This window comes from Lagenorhynchus albirostris, chromosome 2 (assembly GCF_949774975.1).
Source record: "Lagenorhynchus albirostris chromosome 2, mLagAlb1.1, whole genome shotgun sequence".
Taxonomy (NCBI): domain Eukaryota; kingdom Metazoa; phylum Chordata; class Mammalia; order Artiodactyla; family Delphinidae; genus Lagenorhynchus; species Lagenorhynchus albirostris.
Genome location: NC_083096.1, coordinates 87,699,017 through 87,724,719, shown reverse-complemented (window position 1 = coordinate 87,724,719; position 25,703 = coordinate 87,699,017). Strand labels below are relative to the sequence as shown.

General features: G+C 37.7%; 1 protein-coding gene and 1 pseudogene across 2 annotated transcripts in view; one reads left to right on the top strand and one right to left on the bottom strand.

The window, feature by feature from the left end:
• The first annotated feature begins 207 nt into the window (after nucleotides 1-207).
• Nucleotides 208-25,703, top strand: part of CTTNBP2NL (CTTNBP2 N-terminal like) — a 66,646-nt gene continuing 41,150 nt past the window's right edge. The window contains exons 1-3 of one of the 2 annotated variants that reach the window (XM_060139325.1): nucleotides 208-264; nucleotides 12,048-12,171; nucleotides 15,075-15,182. In XM_060139325.1, coding sequence (XP_059995308.1) covers nucleotides 15,084-15,182 — 99 coding nt within the window. In that variant the 5' untranslated portion in view covers nucleotides 208-264; nucleotides 12,048-12,171; nucleotides 15,075-15,083. The remainder of the gene's footprint in view (nucleotides 265-12,047; nucleotides 12,172-15,074; nucleotides 15,183-25,703) is intronic. The other variant, XM_060139324.1, reaches the window with a different exon arrangement.
• On the bottom strand, nucleotides 23,733-24,362 carry LOC132516022 (small kinetochore-associated protein-like; annotated as a pseudogene).

Genomic DNA, 25,703 nt, shown 5'->3' with positions numbered 1-25,703 from the left:
CCGGAAGTGACGCGAGCTCAATCCCAGCTAGGCTCTCCCCAAACAAAAGGGATCTTGGGGCCCCGGGAGGAGCCTAAAAGACATTGGAGAAGCCCCTCCTCCAGCCGGAGCGGATTGGTGTCGGGGATGGAGAGGCGAGAAGGCGATTGGCCCTGCCGAATGCCAGGGCCCTCGCCAGGCGGTCGAGGGGCGGGGCCTCGGGGGGCTGTGGATGGAGCGGGTGGCGGAGGCGGCAGGGAGCGGAGCCCCGAGCGCTGGGAAAAGGTAGGAGCCGCTGGCGCCCGGGCTTGGCGGCGGCTGGGAGGCCGGGTTCTCGAGAAAAAAGCAGGGGTAGGACCACCGGTGTCCTCCCGCCGCCGTCCCAACTGCCGCTCGCGCCCATCCCCTGAGGGGGCGGAGCCGTCTCCTCTACCTCCCGGTATTCCCTGAGGAGGCGGCTCCTCAACCTTCGAGGGTGCTCGCAGCCACTTATTGCCCCCCGTCAACCCCAGCTCCCCAGAAGGGGCTGCCCTCCTGACACCCTCCGTTTAAAGGGCCCCCTCGCCCAGCCCCTCAACCTTGGGAGAAGGCGTACGGGTTCCCATTCTGTAGACTGCTGTCCCCACCCCCATTTGTCTGGCCGCCCCCGGGAGGCCAGACATCCCTTCCTACACCTGTCCTGCTCGCTAGGGTGGGACCAGAGCTAGTTTCATCCGTAAGATAAAAATCAGTGTTTTCAAAAAAGAAAAAAAGAGAGATGGGGCGATGCAAAAATCAGAGACCCGACCTAGACTGCCAGCTCCACGGACGAAACGGCCTTCCCCCACTTGGGTTCTTCCCATCCCCCATTCTCTGATCCTCAGCCTTCCGCCTGAAGCCCCTAGGATCCTCTTTTCTCCTGTGGGGCATCGAGGGCTCACCTGCTTCGGCATCTTTTTAGTCTCTGGAGGAAGGAGAAATAGTAACCTTCCCCGCCCCCCTTTGTACCTTTATTCCTTGAGGGAGAACCCAACCTCTAAGGGTTTTTTTAGGTTTGAGTTGCGTTTCATTTTTGCTTTCCACCCTGTTTCTTCCCTGAAAACTGGATGAAAAACCACCCTTTGGTATTTCATAGTGAGGTGGGCGTGTTGGATATCTACAGAGTTGGTCTTGTGTGGGTAGGAATGCAGTGTATATTGTTGGACTGTCAGTGAATAACAGCCTGCTTTCAAGTGAAACAGTACAGATAAGTAAATAAAGAGCTTTAGATTAGGAATGAGTATCTCCTAGTCTCGGGTAGGCTGGTCTGTTGCTCAGGGAGACTGCAGTTAACCTGGAAGGTATAGTTCTGTTGAAACAAAAGGCAGGAAGTGTTTGAAGAAAATTCAGGTTCAGTGGTCTAGGTTTATGATTAATCTGGTCCGGTGGCGTTTGGTTACTCTCTAGCCCCTATTTTATGGTGGGTTTTTCCCTCCAGGTGAAACTGATATATATATATATATATATATATATATATATATAAATAAAAAAATGTTGTTGATTGGTTTTACAAGACCACTATCATCTACCAAAATTCAGGGGATGAAAATTAAAAGCACATTTCAAATCTCAGCGATAAGGATAAATAAAAGCAAGGTAAACTCCAGCTATTCACACACATGTGACTACCAGAGAGTGTCCCTATAGTGTGCTAAAAAGGCCTTCATTTCAGCAGGTGCAAAATATTGATGCTTTTGGCCTAATGTTAATGCCATTGAATCCCTAGTAATCATCTATTGCTAGCACTTTCATATATTAAATTTGCCGTATTTTTTTTAGCATTGTTTCTTTTGCTTTCGGTCTGAAGTCTTACTACTGTTATTTATAGCCAAAGATAATAACCATGGGATGCAAGGAGTCGGAATCATGGGGGCAATTATAACAGCTGTCTTTTACCTTCCTGATTAGAGTCTCTGAAGGTAGACTTTCTGAAGGTAATTAATTTTGAATAGTTAGGTTTGAAGTTTTCAGAGCCAGTCTCAGTGCTCACAGATCTGCTCAGTGATTGTTTCCAGATCTCCGATAAAAAAGGCACAAAGAAGAAACTGTGGAGGGTCTCTCCAGCAAACACAAAGTGTACTGCGATAGGTGAATAAGGGCCCCTAGCAATAGCAGCAGAAAAGAACTAAAAGCAGAACAGGAATTCCCAAAAAGATATATCTTATTACATGAGCAGAGAACAGAAAATAAACTGAGGTAAGAGACTAAGGAAACCAAAGTTGTGGTGATTGCCAGGGCCTTAATGAGCAGAGAGGAAAAAGCAAATAATGCTCTTTGATTACTTGGCACAATAAGCAGGATCTGTTTGATACACATTTGGGTCTTGGAAATCTTTCCTTTAACTTTTTCAACACCTGTTTGGTTATGTCAGATGAAGAAAAACATTTGTATGCAGAGATTTTTTTTAAGGTATATTTGTAATCTGCCTCATTAAATTATAAATTCTTTGAGAGAGATATTAGTATGTTTTGTTCCATCTTTGTACCTTTCACAATGCCTAGTATATAGTTTGACTTCATGAGCGTTTGTTGAACTTAGTTTGAAGCTGACCCCTTCGGGTAGACTATAAAGATAATTTACTGATAAGATGTGGCACATCTTGTTAGTATAAACAGTCCATAGAGAATTTAATATTAAATATTCTTCCTCTTTAGCATTTAAACAAAGGTGAAGAATTAGTGTCTGATTTTAGTTATTGTTTGGTTTTATTTTAAATATTTCAATATATAGCTAAGATGCCTAAGTAGGGGAAAACAAAGCTTGTATATGTCATGATCTCAGACATCTGATACAAGGATTTTTAGGCCACTGAATTGGTGTTTAGTGGCATGATACAAGAAGCAGAGATTTATTTCTAGAGGAAATTTGTCCAGTCTGTGGTGGTTGACCCCAGGAATAGCTTGTCAGCCTGTTACTAAAGGCCATTTTTTCTTATTTCCTGGATGTTTGCTGATAATAACTAAAAATCAAATCTTCGTAGTTTTAGTTCAAAGCATTTCAGTGAGAACGTGGCTTATTTATGGTGAGGCTCTAAAGTGTGCTGATTTACAGCACAGACTTTAAAGGCAGACCTGAGTTCAAATCCCTGCTCTTTTGCTGTATGACCCAGGGAAATGGCAGTTTTTTATCTTCACCATATCTCAGTTTCCTCAGCTGTGACTTAAAAATGACTTTCAGAGATTTTTTTTAAAAGATTACATGAACATGACATATAGGAAGCACTCAGTAATTGGTAGGTATTATTGCCATTATTATTAGCACTTTGCATGTGAGTTAAAGAATTTAATCTTAAATATTCTTTAACTCCTTTAGCATTTAAACAAATGTGAAGAATTAGTGTCTGAGTTTAGTTATTGGTTGGTTTTGTTTTAAATATTTGAATATATAGCTAAGCTTCCTAATTAGAGGGAAACAAAGCTTGTATATGTCATGATCTCAGACATCCGACAGAAGAGTTTTTAGGGCAGCCCATGTGTCTTACGGTTGTGTGTGTTTCATAATTTTGTCATGGACCTTATCTTCCTTAAACTCTTTGGCCCTGGGAAAGGAAAGGCAAGGGATTCAACCATCTGATGTCTTCTCTCTGAATTGTCAGTTGTTTCACTCCACAGTGTCTTAAGTACCTTCACCCTCAGTGTCATATAAATGGTTTCGTGGATACCGTGATTATGGTGCAGGGTTGTACCTTCTGTGAGATTTAAGGGATTTTCAATGGTAATTTTGACAGTGATTTTTGCCTTTTGAACAACTCTTCTACTACCCCCAAAGTAAGGAGCAAGCATAAGAACAACTCAAATGGGTGAGAAGAAACTATGGATAGGGAAGTTAAGAGTGGAGGTGGGGGAGTGGAGGACAGGGGTTTGTGGGCTGAGGAAAACAGGACTACAAGCAGGCATCGAAGTAAAGAATGTAGTAATATGGTTTCTCCCTGCCGACTATTTCCAAACTGTATTTCAGGTCCAAAGCCAGAGCTTCCACTCTAAATGTGTGCTTTGCTGCTAAATGAATCGTTTCTGCCTTTTGGAGCCACAAAGAATGTAATCTTTAATTGTTACTGAGTTTAAAGAATATAATCCTTAACTGTTACTGAGTTCAAATAGAAGCTAGGAAGGAAAATAGGAGAGCACAGGATGACGGGGTTTACAGACAAAAAAGATTCCTGACCCTGAGCCTTGGGAGCATCTGCATGGATCCTTTGTACAGAGCTGGTGGGGAAGGAGAGGCTGCAGTGTTCTCTGGGTCTGCTCGCCTAGAAAGGTGAGCCAGGGAGGAAGGAGTGCAGAGGGAGAAGCAAGCAGGGATGAGTTGTTTTAATGAGAAATAAGATCTATAAATTATAACAGAGAGGAGAATGAACTGACGGGTAAGTTGTAGAAAAAAGGAGCACTAAGTTTGGGGGTTTTTGAAGGAAGGTGTTCCCCATTCCTTGGTGTCTGCTAAGTAGTCCTTTCTGTTGTAGTGGGTTGAACAGCAGTGAGAACACAAACAATCTGGCTCTTAACTGGTTTAATATTTGACGGTACAAACAAGATCTGGTCTAGTCCTATGTATCAGCTTCTTCTTATTGCCTCTTGTTCTTAAATTGAAGACACGGAAGAAATTTTCGGAAAAGGCTCCACCCCTAAAGACTTCTCTGCTTCTAAACCTTTAGCCTTCACCACACTCACTGAGTCTGAACACGTTCTTCTTGGGGGTCTAGTTACTTCTCATTCAGCATGTCTCACATCACAGTCATTATTTCCCCCCCCAAAACCCGCTCCTTTTCTAACATCCCTGTTTCTGTTAATGGCATCATCATTATAGTCACCCAGCCTTAGAAACCTCAGCTGATCTGGGATTATTTCCCCTCTTAACCTCCTTAAAAAAACCAGTACCAAGTTACTATACATTCTTTATAAAGTCTCTTGCATCGGTCTTTTTTTTTTTCTCCTATTCTTACTGCCACCATCCTAGTTCACACACTTTAACCTCATACCTGTACTGTTAAAGTTTTCTCCCAACTGCTTTTTCTGCTTCCAGTTTCTCTTCAGTCAAATCAACTCTGTATGTCAAGCTTTAACCTTCCTGAAACTATATTTTTATTGTGAGATTCACCTAGTTAAAAATGTTTAGTGGCTTCTTATTTCCCAGAAGATAAAGTCCAGTTTTGTACACTGTAATTCAAGGTACTGCACTGTACATTTCTTTCCGGCCAGCATGTTTTGATTACCCCTTTGAACCAGAGACTGCTGGGTGCTAAGTTTATCAAGCTGAATAAGACAGAGTATTTGTCTAGAAGAGCAGAATCTTATGAGACAAAAGACAGCTATGTAGAGAGATGAATTGATGTAATAGAATGTGATAACTGCTCTTGGGTTATGAATAAGATACATATCCATTATGCATTTAATATGATTTCAAAATAGCTGTGATATTTTTAGAAAATGCGTTTATCAGTATTATGAGTTAAAATTGTAACTTGATTAAAAGCTGTAGAAATTCAGTGGAAGCAAAAGCAATCTTTTCACTTATATCCTAAAGTCACAAAAAGCCACTCTAGGCAGAAGATTGTCCTTTTTCTTTCCCAAGTAGTGTGCAGATAACCATTGGCCTGAATAAGTGTTGTGTGTGTTCCTAAGCTGCCTTTCCCAGGAACTGGCCAGGCCATCTCCTTCTTGGAGCAGATCAACCTACCAGGTTAGAAGCAGTAAACTTGTTTTGATTTCTAAATTAGACACATGAGTGGTAGAAAGTGAGAACTCATTGGAAAAAGGAAAACTTCATTATCCTTATAGATGAAACCAAATATATGCTCTCCAGGGATGAGAAATGAGAGAACTGACCAGTCACTAACTCATTTAAACCATTCAGTATCCTGTTAGAGTATGTATTGTCATCTGCATTTTATAGATGAAGAACTGAAAGCTCAAAGGTTACGTGGATCAAGGAAGTATGAAGTGGTAGAGCCGGGGTGCAAACTTAGGTCTGTAGGGCTCCAAAGTCCAAGCACTTTCCACTGCAACACACTGCCTCCCAGAAGAGTTACTGTCCCCAAAAAACCTTGGAGCAAAAACAATTGCTAGGTCTGTTGGTCATTTTCAACTGATATCAAATTGTTAAACTTTTTAAAAAATCAGTGGTCTGATTTAGAAGACAGAAGTTAAAAGGCAAAACAAGATCATCAGTTACAATATTCTGTTACAGGTTTTTGTGAAATTTTTTTACAGTTCAGGGAGAGTCAGGTTATGGGCATAGCTAAAACACAGATACCTTGACTGTATTACAGTTCATCCTCCACACCATATGCTCTGTTTCTTCCTGGTTTGAAATCCTGATGGAGTCAACGACTTCATCCAACATTAAGGTTGAATATTTGAAGGGTTCTTGTATTCCAGACTGCCTGTAGAATTGAGGCCCATGAATCATTTTACTGGAAATAAAATCAATCTACATATTATTGTTCCCTCATTGTGGTATTTTACAAATCATGGTGACATTATTTCAGAAAAGCAGAAATTTAGGGGAATGATGGACAGATAGATGATATAGACAGATATACGTATTTCAATGAAATCATGTTATAATTTCATTGAAATAAATAAAGCCACTGACACATATACCTGAAATGGTAAATACTGCTGGTAATTTTCTGATATTAGAAGACATATTTTTAATTTTAATGAAAAAATGTGTTAATGTAAAAACTATTCTTCATTTTCATTAACGTACATTCCAGTAGCTTAACTAATGTAGCTCTTCTGGTTTGGTCTTGTCTCAGATGAGAATACTTGAAAAGGTGTAAACGGATATCTAGGTAGACAGACCTGTTTTTAATAGCGTTGTGCCAGATGTCCTCATTTTGGGGGAGAGATGTTTGAATGCTTGTTTATGGGCATGAGGCCACTTCCTCCCTTTCTTCAGGATGTATATAAATGTTGTTGGCAACATGTAGAAGAGACAATGATAGAAACAGATGTACACACATAGTAAGAGAGACGGACATTCACACACACACACAGATACACTAGAGATGTATGAGGCTTAAAACAGAGCTAACCAAAACAAAACCCTGATATCCATTATGGTGTCCCAGAAAGTGGATTAGACTGGATCTTAATAATTTTACTATTTAACTATAATCTTCAGTAATTCACTTAACAACTCTGGCCTCAGTTTTCATCTGTAAAATGAGAGTGCTACATTAGATTATTTCTGAGGTCCCTTCCAGCTCTGTGAATCACATTTTAGGTGATAAAATCTGATGGGAACAGTGGTTACCAAGTAGCAGTGGTTTCTAAGGAAGCCTCTGGAATCAAATTACTTAGGTTCAAATTCTATTTCTGCCACATACTAGATGTGAGACTTTAAGTTATTTAGCCTTTGTACCTCAGTTTTCCCATCTGTATAAAATGGGGATGATGATGATGATGAACTTGTTGATAATGGTTATAGCATCTATCACCTAAGGTTGTAAGGACGGAATTAATACATGTCAAGTACTTAGAACACTGCCTGGAACATGTTTATGTTTAGTTCAAAAAGTGTGTATCTTTTTTATTATTGCTATTAAGGCTTGAATTCTTCTTAGAAAACTACTCTAGAAAACTCTGAGGAAAAAAATAAACAAATAAAAATAAAACTCTGAGGAAGTGGTGATTAACATTGGTAAGCTCAATTATATTACTAATTTCTGTACTAAGTATAAATCTAGAATATCTGGTATCCTAGAATCAACTTTGAGTAGAGTACTGAAAGCATTTTAAGTATTGATCTTAAAGAATAATCAGCTTTATTACAGAACTGGTTTCTTGAGGCCTCCTTCAAAATCCATATTGACAGTATTGGATAAACAAGCACCTCAATCCTTTAGCACTGTTGTAATTTCTTTGTAAGTGCATTATTCATATTATATTTCAGGATCCTGAAATTTACAATCTCCAAAACTGTTTCAAAACCATTCTGTTTTATATAATCCTATACATAGTGTTGCTGGAAAAAGCAGACTGATAAGACAAAGCAGGGCATTCTTTGTTCAGGCACTCTCATGGTAAGGGCGAGGCTTTGATCTAGTTGCTGTAATAGTCTTTAAAAGTAGTAAACGGTTAGCATGTTGTATTAGTTTGCTAGAGCTGCCATAACAAGTACCACAGACTGGGTGGCTTAAACAACAGAAATTTATTTTCTCACAATCCTGGAGGCTAGAAGTCAGAAATCAATGTGTCAGCAGGATTGGTTTCTTCTGAGGCCTCTCTCTTTGGCTTGTTAAATGACCATCTTCTCCCTGTGTCTTCACATGGTCTCTCCCTGTCCTGCGTTTTTGTCCAACTTTCTCTTCTTATAAGGACACCAGGCATATTAGATTAGGGACTACCCTAATGACCTCTTTTTTTTTTTTTTCTTTTTTTGGCTGCACCACACAGCATGCAGAATCTTAGTTCTCTGGCCAGGGATCGAACCCATGCCCCCCCACAGTGGAAGCGCAGAGTCTTAACCACTGGACCACCAGGGAATCCCATGACCTCATTTTTTTAAAATTAATTTATTTATTTGTGGCTGCATTGGGTCTTCATTGCTGCACGCGGGCTTTCTCTAGTTGCAGCAAGTGGGGGCTACTCTTCGTTGCGGTGCGCGGGCTTCTCATTGTGGTGGCTTCTCGTGTTGTGAAGCACAGGCTCTAGGTGTTGGGCTTCAGTAGTTGTGGCTTGCAGGCTCTAGAGCACAGGCTCAGTAGTTGTGGCGCACGGGCTTAGTTGCTCCACGGCATGTGGGATCTTCCCAGACCAGGACTCGTCCCGTGTCCCTTGCATTGGCAGGTGGATTCTTAACCACTGCGCCACCAGGGAAATCCCCCATGACCTCATTTTTCACTTAATTGCCTCTTTAAAGACCCTGTCTTCAAATACAGTCACATTATGGGGGTAGTGGGGATTAGGACTTCAATGTATAATTTTGGGGTTAGAGGACACAATTTAGCCCATAACACGTTATAACACATAGACACATAAGAATACAAATACTCAGATAATATCTTTTACCTTCAACTGAAAGAAGATTGATTTGACATTTGTAGTAAAGCTTTTATTGCATAGTATTGTAGAATTCAGTAAAAAGGTTTGTTTTTCTGTCTTGGTTTTAGAATCTGTAAATAATAATAGCAGAAACAGCTGTCTTTAGTAAACGTACAAAAGATCTGCTTTCGTGATCAGAAAATTTATTTTCTGATAATATTTTGACATGTTTTTCTTTACTAACCTAATCCTAAAATGCCAAAAGTGGAATGAGAGGTACAATTTGGAATGTTGTCATTCTCTTACCCCCAAACGCATAAATAACCTTTATGAAAAACCAAAAGTGCCAGAGGGTGGGAAGGCTTAAATCTTGAGATAGTCAAGGTAATGTGTCAACACCTTCCGCCCTCAGATAGGAGGTTGCTTTGGATACATTTTTTTAAAAATAGCTGTGCACTTTTGTCCATTTTAGATTTGGTATTTATAAATGTGACATGTTTATTTTTTTAAATTTCATATATACTGGATTTTTAAGGAAGTACATTATCTAATGGAAAGCTGTCAAAACAGCCACTTTGTATGTCAGTGTTGACTCTTTGAATTTTTAGAATTAACTGACCTCCCAAATTTTGGTTTTGTTTATATGTACTGGAAAGAGTCTTTACATAATTGGAGCAAGTTTGCTTTACATCCGTGCTAATACCTTATCACTGATACTAAAAACTTACTGAATGGCCTGAATCTTAGTCAGTTGTAGCCCAAGTATAAACTTCTTTAATCTGATATCTGAGTATATAGTAAAGAAGTGATTTTTATCCAGTTTTGCAAGAGTGGTCTCCTGGGTAAAATAACTGATTTTTTTTTTTTTTTTTTTTTTGGTGCTAGCCAAATGGATTTTTAAAAAAAGATTTATGTAGGTTTTTTTGAGGTGCTTCTATGTTCAGAAATATCTGAGATTCACCTTAAAAATGTTTTTTCTCTTTCCTGTCCCACATCACCCACCACATAGAAATAAAGCCTTCAGTTCCACATAAAGACATACAGAAACCCAGATACTAGATAGACAAACATCTACGTGTACTCCACCCTGCCCTGCCTTACTCCTTACATAGCTGTAGAAACTGGGGTGTTTCTTTTTCTGCCACCCAATCTCCATGTGGTAAAAAGGCAACAATGCCTGCTATCAAAGAATGAGTTCCAGAGCAAAAGCTGAGACTTCCTCAAGAAGGAAGAGGCACAACCAGAGCCAGAATGAGTGGATGTTGGGTCAGGGGAAAAGGCTAGAATAAAATGAACAGAGCCCAAGCCAGAGCAGCATACCTCCGTGGCAAAATGAGCACTGTTGTTCAGGAGGTGCAGAGCCAGTGTCCTCGATACCCATAATTCTTGTGGCTGTTGGCACATGGAAGTTCATACAGAAGAGATTCATGGACTTCCCTGGTGGTGCAGTGGGACACGGGTTCAAGCCCTGGTCCGGGAAGATCCCACATGCCGCGGAGCAACTAAGCCCGTGCGCCACAGCTACCGAGCCTGCCCTCCAGATCCCGTGAGCCACAACTACTGAGCTCACACGCCACAACTACTGAAGCCCGCACGCCTAGAGCCCGAGCTCCACAAGAGAAGCCACCGCGATGAGAAGCCCGCGCATCACAATGAAGAGTAGCCCCCGCTGGCCGCAACGAGAGAAAACCCGCACAGCAACGAAGACCCAATGCAGCCATAAATAAATAAATAAATGTATTTTTTAACAAAAGAGAGATTCATGCTCTCCTGGCTGTTGGCCCTGACTTGGTGGGAAGTAGCATGTGAATAGACCATATTGTAAGCTGGGCAAACTCATGTTTGAAATCATTTATTAATAACTTAAAAACAAGTTTTATACTTAGTCTATAAATAGGCTCAGTTTTCCAGGGTATTAAAATATGTGTAACTTTTTATTATATACGTTTATATATTTTTTTAATTGAGAAAACTATAAAGCTTAATATAGCTACAGCTAGCTGTACCACAGTGTATGATAATATATACAGACAACTTGTCCACAGGTGGTTTTTATTTCAAATTTATAGACTGTAGCATTCCTTAGGCAGAAATATCTACATCTAAACTCTAAGGAAAGTTGGGTCTTGGAGAGATTCTGCCGGAAGGAGTGAGCTGAGCATCTGGTTGAAACGATCTTGTCTTTCACAGTTACTTAATGGACAATGACAAGTAACAGCTCATTTAGAAAATAAGTGGAGAATGAGTCTATAGACTACAATATGACATGCCAGAAATCTGGCAGTCATATTTCTGATAATGAATATGGAGTTAGAAACAGCCTTTTTCTGAAAATCTTAGACCATATAATTTATATATTGGCAGAAATTGGAGTCGAATGGACTTGGTACTTTAAATACCTTAAATACAAGACAAAATTTATGTTTTATCAAATAAAAATTAGGGCCTATCTTTTTTTTTAAGTTTGCAGGGTCTAATACACTATTAGAAAAACATAAACCAAAAATTACATATAATTCAACATTTAATATTTGAAAATAAATGGGAAAAAGTAGAATCTGGGATGAGTAATAAGCCCTACAAAGTTGAGGTGGTGACAGATTGATTTGTTTGTTTATTGATTGGCAAGAGATGAGGGGATGAGAATTTTCCTTACACGAATTTGGCAGTTTGAAAAGTTCAGTTGTAATTATGTTATTTTTTTTTATCTGAGTGCATGGTGCATAAGTCATGGTGTTTCGAGCAAATAGGCTTTTATCAATTCAGGGAGAGAAAGTCAGTTTCTTCTGGTGACATTCATAAAATAGTTCTTGAAATGACAGTGAAAAGATTTTGAAAGACCTCACCTTCCCTAATTATGATTGCAAAAGGGAAGTCAGATTCCTGATATTTTTGCTATATTACTCAGCTTCAACTTGAAGAAGTGGCTATTTTCTTCTTTCTTGTCTGTATCAACCAACAGCTGTCAAGCTTCATCACCTATAATGACAGTTGACATTCTTGGGATTTACCAATTGTTTATAGTATGGTCACATAGACAATAAATTTCTTATTATTTTGCAGCATTGGACATTTTTCCACCATGCTGACGACATTTTAAATATATTTGTCAATTTTCCCAAATTTTAACTGAAGACAACCTTAAGAATTTATACTTGAGGACTAAAGTGTGACTGCCAGTTATCAGGTCAGTATCACTCCCATCCCCATCCCCACCCTCATACCACCCCCAAGAATATCACTGCCATACTAAAACATAATGCAGTTTTACTATCGTTCATTTATATTTCAGACAAAAAGTTCTGCAATGTGTTGTGTGTTAAAATTAGATTCAAATGTAAAGGGCAGCAAAGAACTAAATTTTAATATTTATAAAGAATGGTTATAGGAATATGCGAAAACAGACCTCTTGGGTTTGAATTACACAGCTGTGGCCCTTTTTTTCCCTCCTGTGTTGTATTTGTATTATATTTATTTCATGTAGACACCAAGCTAAATAAGTTAATACATTAGCAAAATGTTCCAGATTTTAAAATTTGTGTGCAGAAGTTATTTACAAGTGTAGAGGTAACACGAATATTGATCTTTATGCCATTGACAAAGAATAGAATTTTTTCTTGCCTAGGCTAGACTGTTTTATAATTAAAGTGACTTAAGATTGTTTCAATTTCACTCTTTTATGAGGATGTATATTTATCACAACAGATCAAAAACTGATTTAGGTACAATCTGTTTTAGTTCTTTGTATATTTACCTGTAATTTTTATTTAATTGATTTCTCTAACAAGTAATTCTTGATTTTCACTCATGAAAGCTTAGAATGGAACCATGAAGGACTTTAGAGACTATCTAGTCTGTTTTATTTTACCTGTGAGGAAACTCAATGCCAGAGCAAATAGGTAATTTTTTTTTCTCAAAGCCATATAGCTGTTTAGTAGCAGAGCTGAGACTAAAATTCTATACTCTTCACTCCCGGTCTATTATATTTTATTATATCACACTGCATCTTTAAGCCACAGTTTTTAGATTTCTAAATGAGAATATGTAAGGAGTATAAAGATATTGAAGGGAAAAAAAGTAATATGTGTAAACACTATCATTTTTAGCTCTATTCCTAGTTGATTTACTCAGTGCAGTTGGTATTTATGGAGCGCCTTTACCAAGTGCCCATTATTCTGCTTAATATCAGGGGAGGGGTGAAAAAAGGAATAAAATGATAGGATTTTTTCTCTGCCTTATGATCTCCTTGAGAGAGATTAAAACATGAAACCATCAGGAATTGGGGGAAGGGTTTCATCTAAGAAACCAGTGTGACTCAAATGGTAGTTTAAATTCCTCATCATTATTCACTCCAGGATGCTATCATCCTTCTTCATTTGTGGTTCCCAACTACAAAAGGGCAGCCAAAGTCACTTATTTCTGAAGTAATTGATCTTGGCTGCCCCCAATGTTGGTAATGCCTTTCTTGGAATTCTTTTGGAAAGTGAGAGAGGATGGTAGTTCTTAATAATTAAACCATTGATCAGCTTCTATCAGGAACTTGGCAAGATGTTTTATATTTATTAACTCAATCTTTACAACAATCCTATGAGTTAGATATCATCATTTCACTTTCACAGGTAAGAAAACTGAGAATCAGAAAACTTGCCCAGTCACACAACTAGGAAGATGTTGACCTGGCATCTATCTGACTGCAAAGCCATGTGTTTTTTCCAGCATACCATCTTATGTTAAGTGTAGCTTTATTAGGTTTGTTGTTTTTTTGTCTTTTTAATTTTTTTTTAGCTCTTATTTTTAAAGTAACTGTTGTGAGGGCTCTCTAATACTGAAGTGAGAACGTGAGAATCGCTTACTAGTCGCTGACCCTCACCAGTTAGAAAGTTAGCAGTTAGAGCTGAAGTTACATTAAACATGTTTTACCATGTGGCAAAAGATTTGTACAGTGTGTTCTGGAGCAACATCTAACAACACAGTGAAGTATGCATTTTCTACACGCTCTCATTCGCTTAAAGGCAGTAGCTCTGGAAGGAATCAATGCCTCTTTTGTGTGCCTCCTAAAATTTAATGTGCTCATAGGAGTTGGGAGTTGCTGGAGGGTGTCATGTTGTGATCACAACTAGTCATGTTGTGATTCACTTTAAAAAAAAAAAACTGTATGAGAGTGGCAATTTAGAAGTAAAGAGTGGGAGAGGGAAAATAGTACTTGCTGTACTTTAGAAGTTATGAAATGTATCTTACCATACACAATGGTCAGAAGATCCTTCCAAGATTGTACGCCTTCTAGCTTCTATCTGTGTGTGGTTTGTGAGAAATTAATCTTATGGAAAGGACTGAGTTTGTGCCATGTAATTTGCCATTTAACATATTTTAAAAGATGCAAGATTTCGTAGAAATGTGAACTTGTTAAGTCAAATAAATTCAGTTTATAGTAGCCTGGCCAATTAAGATGTTTAAACAATATATTTTAAGCAGTCATTTAAAAGTACATTTGTACATGGTTGCATTTAAGTCTTATTTTACTATATGAAATATAAATATTGTGATAGATGTTCTCTGTGAAAGTAGACAATTTAAAAGAAAAATTTCTCCCATACTCCCACCAAACATTATCTTTGCTCAAATTCATTTCAGCCAGTTTCAAAGGGATCCCACAATGTTTTATATACAGTTTTGGAATTTAGTTATCTAAAACTGGGATATCTTTTCGTGGTCAAACAATTTTTCATTGAAATAGTATTCATTGTAACAAAATTTTACCTGAACTTCTAGTGAACAAAATTAGTGATTAATTCTTTCTGAGACCTTCTAGGATGTTTGTATATATGCCTGGAGGAAAAATGATGAAAATTTGATCTTTGTGAATGGTGATGAAATCAATAATTAAAATGAATTTTATTTTCTGTTACTGCTCAGTTTATGATTAACTCAGAAAGTTCTTATTTTTCCATTTAATTATAACCATTTCCTTTCTTAAAGTATTTTCTACTCTAATTGTTGCTCTTTTCTCATCTGTCTCACTTTATTTTTTCTTTAATAGTATCAAATTAACTCTGTCTTCTGAAGATTGTCTGATTATTGTCCTTGTTTTAGGCTTTCAGGATGAATCTGGAAAAACTCAGCAAGCCAGAACTCCTAACACTATTCAGTATTCTTGAAGGAGAGCTTGAAGCAAGGGACCTTGTTATAGAAGCTTTAAAGGTATGTTTAAAAAAAAAAGAGGGAGAGAGAGTGGTCATCATATATTTGAAAGCCATATCATTGGTTAACTAGGATATTTCTATAGCCCCAGTTGAAGTTGAGAGGCCTGGGTATATATATCAATACTTGCTATAGCAGCCACCTGTATGGTATGATGTGGGGACACTGATGAAGCCTTTCTGCCTCCACATAGTTCCTTTAGTCTCTCTACCTGATGTCTAGACTTTGAACTTCATTCTTTAGCTTAGTAGCGTTAGCTGTTTCTGAATGCCAACCCCTTGAGAACTTGATGAGACCTGTTTCTTAAAAACTCTATATACACACATATACCATAATTCAGGATATAATATCTGATAGATCAAGGACCCCATTAAGACCGTGAATAGATTCCCTAGATCCCAGATTATAAATCCTTACTTTTTTTTCAGTATTTGATATCTGTTAAAATACACGGGGCTGGGGGGTGGTAGATGACAACTCTACTTTCCACTCAATTTTGCTGTGAACCCAAAACTACTCTCAAAAAGTCTACATAAAAAAAAAAAAGATCAAGAGGGCATACATAACTCCTTTAAAGGGTCTTGAATCTTTTACACCTTGGTAAGGACGTTTCCCAATCTGTCTTGAAATCAGATTTGGAGAGGGGAAGAAAAGAGCTTAAGGCTATCTGTGTGAGTAGTAGGAAGAGGATACCCCCATAGGTGAGGAGAAATGGCCAAAGAAGATGAGACTTGGGCATGCTGAAGAAAGCATAGTCTCTGCCGAAAACTATTGCTTTTTTGTTTTCCCTTAGAGCTTTGTAATGTGTGATACGGAGTATTTCTCCGGAGTGCATGAGGCAGTTCCCTTCTGGTATGGGGGTAGAGTCTGACTTATTTTCCTTTTCCCACTTACTTCAGTCTTGTTTTACATGGTGTCCCTGGGGATCATCTGTTTATGACTTTGACACATATCTAGTCACATGATAAATTATTCATTGCCCGAGTCTTTGCCTGTCGTGCCCCTAAGCATGACTGTGTGACCTTGGTAAAGTCATTCAGTCTGTCTGAAACAAAGCTTCCTTGTCTGTATTAAAAAGAAATGATTAATAACTAGTATTTCTGTGTAACATTATAATTTGCATGGCATTACAAATACTCCGACAGTGTAGGATTCATTTCTTCTTCTCCTTTTATTTATATTTTCTCAGTACATATCATGTACCCCATATCCAAGGAACAGTCAGTAGTAGCTAATCATTTGAATTGATGTCTCTAGTGTGCCCTCAACAGTGCCTGACTTTTCAATGACTCCCCTGCCAACATATATTACATAAAAATGTTCCCTCTGCTTGGTGACTCATTTCTGCCACATCCACCGGTCTTCCCCTTTTGTCACTATTGGGGATTTCTCATCCTTTCCCTGTACGTCCCTGAAAACTATTCTGTTTCTCATAACCCCATCCCACTATTACCAGTAGTCCTAACCTGATTAAACCCAGGACACCCTCCCATTTATTTTCACATGTTTATCTGATCGATCAAGAGAAAAGAAAAAGAAGGATTGAGGAAAGTTTGAGTTCATTCCTAATCCTCACTCCTAATGCCTGTTGTTTTTCCTACTTCCTTCCCTTCTTCTCATCTGAGACCTCTGACTCTCCTCTCCACAGGAATTATCAGCCTAGACCTGGAAGAGTTCCACTGCCCAGGCTGAACTAGAAAGTGCATTGTTCGTGTCCTTTTAGAGCTCAGAAAGCATTTTCCAGGAGCAGCATTATTATAAATAGCAATCCGATTTTAGAAAACTACAATAGCTTGGCAGCGTGTGTTAAATAAATAGACTCACCTGAGGATCTGTCCCTGTTTACACTGAGACTCCAGGAAGAAGCTTCCTGTAAATATCGCAGTTGACTTATACAAAAACTTCTGGGCCTCAACCCTCTCATAATTGGGGTAGGGGTTGGGGAATGGCTGCCTCTAACAGAAAAATTAGAGGATGACCTTATTTTTCTCTTTGCTTTTTAGCTTTAGAAATGATACAAACCTGTGGAGCTTTATGTTTGTTTTATTGAGCATATAGATGCTCAATAAATAGTTGTTGAACAGATGAAATATATGCCATTGTTTTAAAAGATTGCCATAATATTTCAAAGTGAATGTTGTGAATTATTAAATTTTACAGCCTGCCTTATGTGTGCTTAAACAGACTGCCTTCTGGTTTTAATGTTAACAGATGCTAAGGTGCTTGTTGCATATGTTTTCCTAAAAAAAATTTTTTTCTGCGTGAATCCAATTTTAGTTACTTTAGGCAGCTTCTGACAAGTTGAAAGAGCAGCTTGAGAAGCAAGAGCTATAATTAAGAGAGCATTTTGATATAAGATACCATTCAGAATCAGGCAGAAGTGTTGTATTTAGTCTGTGCATACAGCCTATAAGTGGCAAAGTTCTCTTCTGAGGCTTAAACTATAGGCAGTTTAGGTGAAATGAATAGCTTCACCAGAAGTAATACATCTTTAAATAGTCTATTGTTAGATAAAATAAGTAGCAGCTGGGGGTTAAAATTGTTTCAGTCCTTTGAGAAAAGCAACTGCCGTACCAGATTCTTAAAGTTAAAATGAAATCTTGTTTTATTTGTGGAGTAGGTTTTTGTTTTGGCTTGGGTTTTTTTGTTTGTTTTTGGTTCTGTAGTATGTCAAGATTTCACTGCATTCTTTCTACATAGCTCTTGCTTAACAACAAACACTTGCTCTTCTTGGACTAATATGACAGCTCACTAATTTTCTTCCTTTTAGTATTCTTTCTTAATTCATGCTTAGTTGATTGAAAAGGTTTTGGTCTTTGTCCTAAATAGCTTTGATTGGTTTTTCCTTTATGTTTAAGTAAAAAAAGCTTATCTTTTTTCTCCTTACCTTTAAAAGAGATTTTTCTTGGACATAAAATCTATTCTTTAATCTTGCATCTCTGAACAAAACCATATGGTTCGCTGTTGCTGTTAAATAAATAGTAGGTCACATTGGCAAGGGTTAGATTTATATAAGGATGTATTATAAAAGTTCCTGTAATTTGTAAGTAAATCCTACCTATAAAGTTATAATTGTAAAAGAGCTTCATTCATTTTCCAAAATGTCTGCAAAGTTTCAGATTGCAACTACACCCTTGTAGCGCCCCCATAATTCTTTGTCTCCCCAAAATTTTACAGAAGAGTGAGCCTCCTCACTCTTCTGTTGCAGCCTAGACATGTTTGGCATAGAACCAGAGAAGTCAATAGAAAATAATGTAATATTCAGCCTCTTCTGTATTTGAAGTCTAATTGTTACAGAGGCCATTTATACAGTATTTGGTCCTAATTGAATTTTATATAAAGTGATTTTCTATTTTAGGAGGGATTACATCAGAGAAAAGCCTTCTTCATGAAAGTCTCTCCCTTTGACCTGACCACTTTATGTTCATGAATGAGAACACTATGGGAATTCCTTCCACAGTGAAAACAGATTACATTGCTCATGAACTGTCCAGGGGAGTTTGGGGTGGAACCACACAGTTCAGCAAGAGAGGCCCGGTTCATTAATTCTAAGAAAATCTAGGAAAAGCTTCCCAGCAGGCTCTGACTACTCTAGAAGAAGATGAGGGAACCTTAATTTTTAAAATTTGGAAAATAGAATTGACTGCCAATAAAAAGTCAGATTAAATAGTTTGAGTCTTCCACATTGGGTATATTATATCTGCATGTGTCAGATCTGATGCAGACTACACTTAGCTATGACTAAGTAGAATCTACCCTGTATTAGTATCATTTTATTTTAAAGCATTCTTTAAATTGCTTCTGCAATAATAAATGGTAAAGTATAACTTCCACATAGAATTAGCTTAAAGAGTCTTGAATTCCTTTCCACTGATACCTCAGTCATAAAACAGGTATAACTCTTTTAACGTCTAGGATATAACTTTGTTGGTTTTGGCCAAAGGCCATTGGAGAATTCCCCAGGCAAGAAAATTTACAGACAAAAATGTTGTAGACAGGACAAAGTTAGAAATATATTTAGAGTATGAGACTGTAATATTTAACTACTGTGAGTTTTTTAAACAGCCAGAATTAAAAATAAAAAATCTAAATGTTACATATGTGTCTGTGTTAACAATAAATGATTTACGTTTGCCAAAAATATTCTTAAAATAATAATGATTTTAAGGATCTTGTGGCAGTGCCAAAAATATAGAACAAACAAAAGTTATGGAAGGTGCTGTGGCTCAAGAAAAATACAAATAAAAGTTCACTGTAGGTTGAATCTGACATCTGCTTTTGGTCATGGCCTTGTGCTTATTATGGAAGCAGATTATTATAAAGGCTGGTCTGAGATGAGGAAAGTAAGATTGAATTTAGCAAAAAACATGCATTGTCCTATACTAGTAAGCTTGTCAAGTGTGTTTGCATTAAAAAAAAAAAACAGATCCATAAATATACTTAAATATACTCAAAGTTGAAGCATTCTTTGTCACCCATAAGCCTGGACCTAACAATTCTTTGACCAAAAAAAAGGATCCCATTTTGATAGATGTTTTTAGGAAGAGCTTTTAGGATTGGAGTAGGTAGTTTAAATCTTTAATAAACATCACATGAACATAAGCTTATAACTGAAAGAAGTCCAGTTTCTGCATGGATAAGAACTGGGATATTAAGAAGCAAGTAGAACTTTATTTAGGGAATTGAATTATGGAGTTTTTAGATTTACATTCATAGCCTTTACTATGAAACATGTTTTAGAAGGGAATTAATCAGTGGCCATTTGGGGCCAAGTTTTTGTGTGTTTTATATAGTTGGAATTGCTGATACTTTTTATTTCTACTCTCTGAGTAATGTGCATACATGAAATCCTAGCTTTTCAAAAAAGAAGCATAAAGATAATTACTAGGCACTCTACAAAACTATCAACTAGAGCATTCAGTTAAGTATAGCTGTTAAGAGCATGAGCTTTCATATCAGACATACCTAGGTTTGAGCTCTGCCATTTAATTGCTGTGTGATCATAGACCAGTTACTTACCCTGTTAAGCCATATGGTAGAATGGTACGGTTATCACAAGAATTAAATGAGATAGCACATGCTAATCGACATACTCAGTGCTCATTTACTGTTAGTTATTATTATTAGAACATAAGTTTTAAAGTTCATCCATTTAGGAACAAAGGTATATTCCATAAAGCAAGATGTACTGATAATATGCTGTCCTTCACATTTTAAATTAAATCTTTGTTATCAGAAGGGCTTGCACTGTAGCTTGTTTTTCTTATGGGAATTGATGGTTTTGAGTTGATCCATCCCCACTCTCACAACCAAAAGCATGTATTTTGAGACAGCTGGCAAGGGTTATGGGTGTACTGTGGGGCATGGAACAGATGTCATACTGCATTCCCTTCTCTTTCTCTTTATAATGAAAACAGGAAGTACAGACACTGGAAACTTTTCAAATTGATTTTTTTTCCATTGATTTCTTTGCTTCTCTGTTGCTCGATTTGACATATTTGTTATATTTTGGTTTTTTTATTTCACTTTATTGAGGTAAAATTGACATACAATAAGCTGCATATATCTAATGTATACAAATTGATGTTTTGATATACGTATCCCACATGAAACCATTACTACAATCAAGATAGTACACATGGGGCTTCCCTAGTGGCGCAGTGGTTGAGAGTCCGCCTGCCAATGCAGAGGACACGGGTTCGTGCCCCGGTCCGGGAAGATCCCACATGCCGTGGAGCGGCTGGGCCCATGAGCCACGGCCGCTGAGCCTGCGTGTCCGGAGCCTGTGCTCCGCAGCGGGAGAGGCCACAACAGTGAGAGGCCCGCGTACCCCAAAAAAAAACCACAAAAAAAGATAGTACACATATCCATCACCCCTCAAATTTTCCTTGTGCCCCTTTGCAACCCCTTTAGCTAACCTTCCCCACACACACACCCCCACCCCAAAAGCACGAATCCTCTAGAGATTAGTTTACATTTTCTGGAATTTTATATAAGTAGAATCATACAGAACGTAACCTTTTTTTTGGGGGGGGGGGCTGGTTCTTTGACTCAGCATAATTATCTTGAGATCCATGTTGATGTTGTATTGATAGTTCATTCCTTTTATTACCAAGTAGTGTCCATTGTATGTATGTACCACAGTTTGTTTTGTCTGTTCATCTGTTAGTGAACATTTACATTGTTTCCAGTCCTGGACTATTGCAAATAAAGCTGCTATGAACATTCATATATAAGGCTTTGTATGGACATGTGCTTTTATTTCTTTTGGATGAATACCTAGAAATGGAATGGAATATGTTTAACTTTTTAGGAAACTGCCAAACTGTTTTCCAAAGTAGTTTTACCATTTACATCCCACCAACATGTATAAGAGTTCCATTTGCTCCACATCTTTACCAACACTTGATATGGCCAGTCATTTTAATTTTAGCGTTCTAATAGGTATGTAATATCTCATTGCAGTTTTAGTTTGCATTTCCCTATTGACTAATGATGTTGAGCATCTTTCCATGTGATTATTTGCCATCTGTGTTGTTTTCCTCATAAAATATTTGTTCAGATCTTCTGTCCATTTTTTAAATTGAGCTGTTTCTCATTACTGAGTTTTGAGCATTCCTTATATATCTGGATTCAAGTACTTTAATACACCTTGCAAATATTTTCTCCCGGTCTGTGGCTTGTCATTTCATACTCTTAATTGTATCTTTTTAAGAGCATAAATTTTTCATTTTGTTGAAGTCCAATTTGTCAATGTTTCTTTTATGGATTTTGCTTTTAGTATCACATAACTAAGATTTAGTGTCATATAAGAAATCTTTGCCTAAACCAAGGTCAGAAAGGTTTTCTCCTATATTTCTATAATTTTATAGTTTTAAGTTTTACACTTGGGTCTGTGATACAACTTCAGTTAATTTTGTTATACGGTACAATATATGGATCAAATAAAAATTTTTTTTGCATATGGATATTCAGTTGTTCTAGCCCCATTTGTTAAAAAGACTGTCCTTCCTCTGTAGATGGCCTTGGCACATTTGTCACAATCCATTTTCTGTATATTTTTGGGGTTTATTTCTGGACACCCTGTGCTGTTTCATTGCTCTATTTGTCTACCTTGATGCCCATACTACATTGTCTTGATTACTGTGGCCTTTTATGAAAGTCTTAAAATTAGGTAGTGTTAATCCTCCAACTTGTGTTCTTTTTGAAAGTTGTTTTGGTTATTCATGGTTCTTGGCATTTCCATATAAATTTTAGAATCAGCTTATCAATTTTTCCAAAAATCCTATTCAAATTTTAATTGGAATTGCATTGATTCTATAGATCAGTTTGGAGAAAATTCCCATCTTAACAATATTGTATTTGCTGATCCATGAACATGGTTACTTCTCTCCATTTACTTAGATCTCTCAGCAGTGCTTTATAGTTCTGATTGTACAGGTCTTTAACATCTTTTGTCAGATTTATCACTATTTCATATTTTTATGATTATTATAAACGGCATTGTTTTAAATGTAAATTTCTGATTGTTTATTGCTGTTATACAGACATGAAATTGAATTTGTATATTGATCCTTTATCCTGCAACCTTCCTAATCTCACTTATTAGTTCTAATAGCTTTTTTATAAACTTCATTGAATTTTCTACAATCATGTTTGCAAATAAAGACAATTTTACTTATTTCTTTCTCATCTGATTTCCTTTCATTTCTTTTTCTTGCCTTATTGCATTGGCTAGAACCTCTAGTACAATGTCAAGTAGAAGTAACGTGGATATCTTTGTCTTATTCCTGATCTTAGGGAGGAAACACTCAGTCTTTCATCATTAAATATGCTGGCTGTAGGTTTTCATAGATGTTATCAGTTTGAGGAAATGTCCTTCTATTCCTAGTTTGCTGAGAGTTTTTATCAGGAATGAATACTAGATTTTGTCATGTGCTTTTCTGTATTTATTGAGAACTTAATTTTTTTTTAAGATTAAAATCTCCAAGGTGTATTGTTTCATAGGTGTTATTACTATCTATACCTTCACCCCATTTATTAAGCCATTTCAGGTAACTTCAAGTTCATAAATTTACAGTGAGGTTATAGAGCCCAACCAGGATGGGACAGAATGTGTTCCAAGTTACGGGGGGACTGCAGGGCTCCCGGTGATATCTCCTGTGGAGCACCTGTGCTCCACTGTTTCTTCCTGCACATCTGAATGTGACCTTTCGGATTCTCTGGCTGTGGCTGATTTAGTCTCCTGATTCTAATCCTGTGCTGCTTTGTTGCATAGAAGGTTGATCCAAGCTTCCAGGCCCCCTCTCTTCTTAGGCCTCAATTATGTACTGTGAGGTTCAGGATAGCTGGCCAATCTGAAGACTGGGAATGCTTGCTTAAAGGAGGAACTGCCATTCCAGCATAAACTGTCCTTAATGCTACAGCAGAAACTGTTTTCATTCTGGGAATGGTGAGTCCTAGAAGATCATGACCAAGAAGCAGATGTCCTAAGGGGCTTCCTCTGAGAGTTTATCCCCAAGAGGGAGCCATGTGGCCACCTGCTTTTTATCACATTTCTAATAGCTGCTCCATTTCCTCAAGCGCTGTTGTCAAATCATTTACTTTACTGTTACATAAGGTCTGTTGTTGCAGGAACTGGGCCCTTTCTTCTTTCATCTTCAGCTTTAGCTTTAAGACCTATTCTGGGTTGAGGCCCTTGCTCTCCAAAATTGCCAAACAGTTGTCCTGAAACTTCCCCAGCAGCTCCACCTTTTAGGTCAGGTCCTTTAGCTCTCCCTGAGTTTCAGTCAACTTTTGGTGCAACTGCTTGTTGATGGCCTCTAAGAGCTGGTTCTTATCCTTGAGCTCTTCCTCTGCTTTCAGTTTACTCAATAGTTTGTAGCTCTTCCTGGTGCCAGTGTCTGTAGCTTTAACCTGCCCATTCTCTCGTCTTGGTTTGATGATTTTTGTAACATCGTTAATCTGAACCTCCTGAATGAGGTCTGGAAACATCAACTTCTTTGGACTTAACAGGAAAAAGGTTCTTAGAAGTGGCTCGAGTTTGTGCATTTGTGGGCAGGCCACTGCTGATAGCACAGAGGAGAGCTGCAGGGTGTACACTGTCTTAACCACTCTGGTCATCATAATGAGGTGGCACTGCTGGGGCCTAGGCACCTGCTGCTTCTGCCCTCAGGCCTCATCCGAGAACTTAATTGGTTTGTATGTCCTTGCTGTTTTTCTGAAATATTGTCTGAAAAAGAACTTCGTCCCCTTTCTTATTGACCTTCTCTTAGATCAAGTACATTGATGTGGAGTAACTTTTTCAGCTTTGTTCTACAGCTTTTTAGAAACTAGAATTCTCTAACTTTATAATTTTGTGGAGTAGAGTTTAGTAATTAAATTATTTTCCCAGTGGCAAAAGTTAATTGTAACTTAAAAATCATAAACATTTCCAAAAGAGAAACCCGAAAAAAAACCTCTGCTGCTTTAATGAACTGCTCTCCTTTAAAGCAACTTTTATCCTTTGACTTTAATAGTTTTGATAGTTTATTGGCTTCTTATGATAAATAATTTTTCCAGAGAAGGAAAACAACATGTACATTTTTTTCACCTTCTGACAGAATATTATTATCTCTTTCCTAGGAGTAACAAAAGCAGTTTATCTATTTGAAACAAGCTTAACTATTATCTTTTTAAGTTAAATCATTTAAATTGTGTTTTAGTATATCACATCAATAGTCAGGAAATAGACATCAAAATGTACTATTCCTTTATTATTTCCCAGAAAACATTATTTTTCTCAGTGTTAATTTGGACCACAGGAAGAAAATTTATTTTAAAGGAGGCTGTATTTATTACTGACATCCCCTATATCTGAATGCAGCTCCAGAGCCAGTTATTGAAGAATAGGTAGAAATACTGTTATTTCTGTTTTGTGCTTTTGAATAAAAAGAATTCAACATTGGTTTCTTTTATTGAATTTATTAATCTCAGGACACCTATTTATTGAGGAGAGTTGCTGCAGTCTATATGGTTTTATGTGAAAGTATATTTAGAAAAAAACATTTTCTGTAAGTTACTTCAGATTACCCACCAAACATCCCATGATAACATAGTTATATTGATCTAGCTCCAGTAAATTCTTTATAAAAATTAAACTCTTGGTTAATGGCTATATGAATTGGGTGGTACAGCCACATGGTGGACTATTATGTGGCTATTTAAAAATATGATGCAGGGCTTCCCTGGTGGTACAGTGGTTAAGAATCCGCCTGCCAATGCAGGGAACATGGATTCGAGCCCTAGTCTGGGAAGATCCCACATGCCACGAGCAGCTAAGCCCGTGCACTACAACTGCTGAGCCTGCGCTGAAGAGCCTAGGAGCCACAACTACTGAGCCCGTGTGCTGCAGCTGCTGAAGCCTGCATGCCTAGAGCCCGTGCTCTGCAACAAGAGAAGCCACAGCAATGAGAAGCCCATGCACCGCAACAAAGAGTAGCCCCTGCTCGCTGCAACCAGAGAAAAGCCAGCACACAGCAA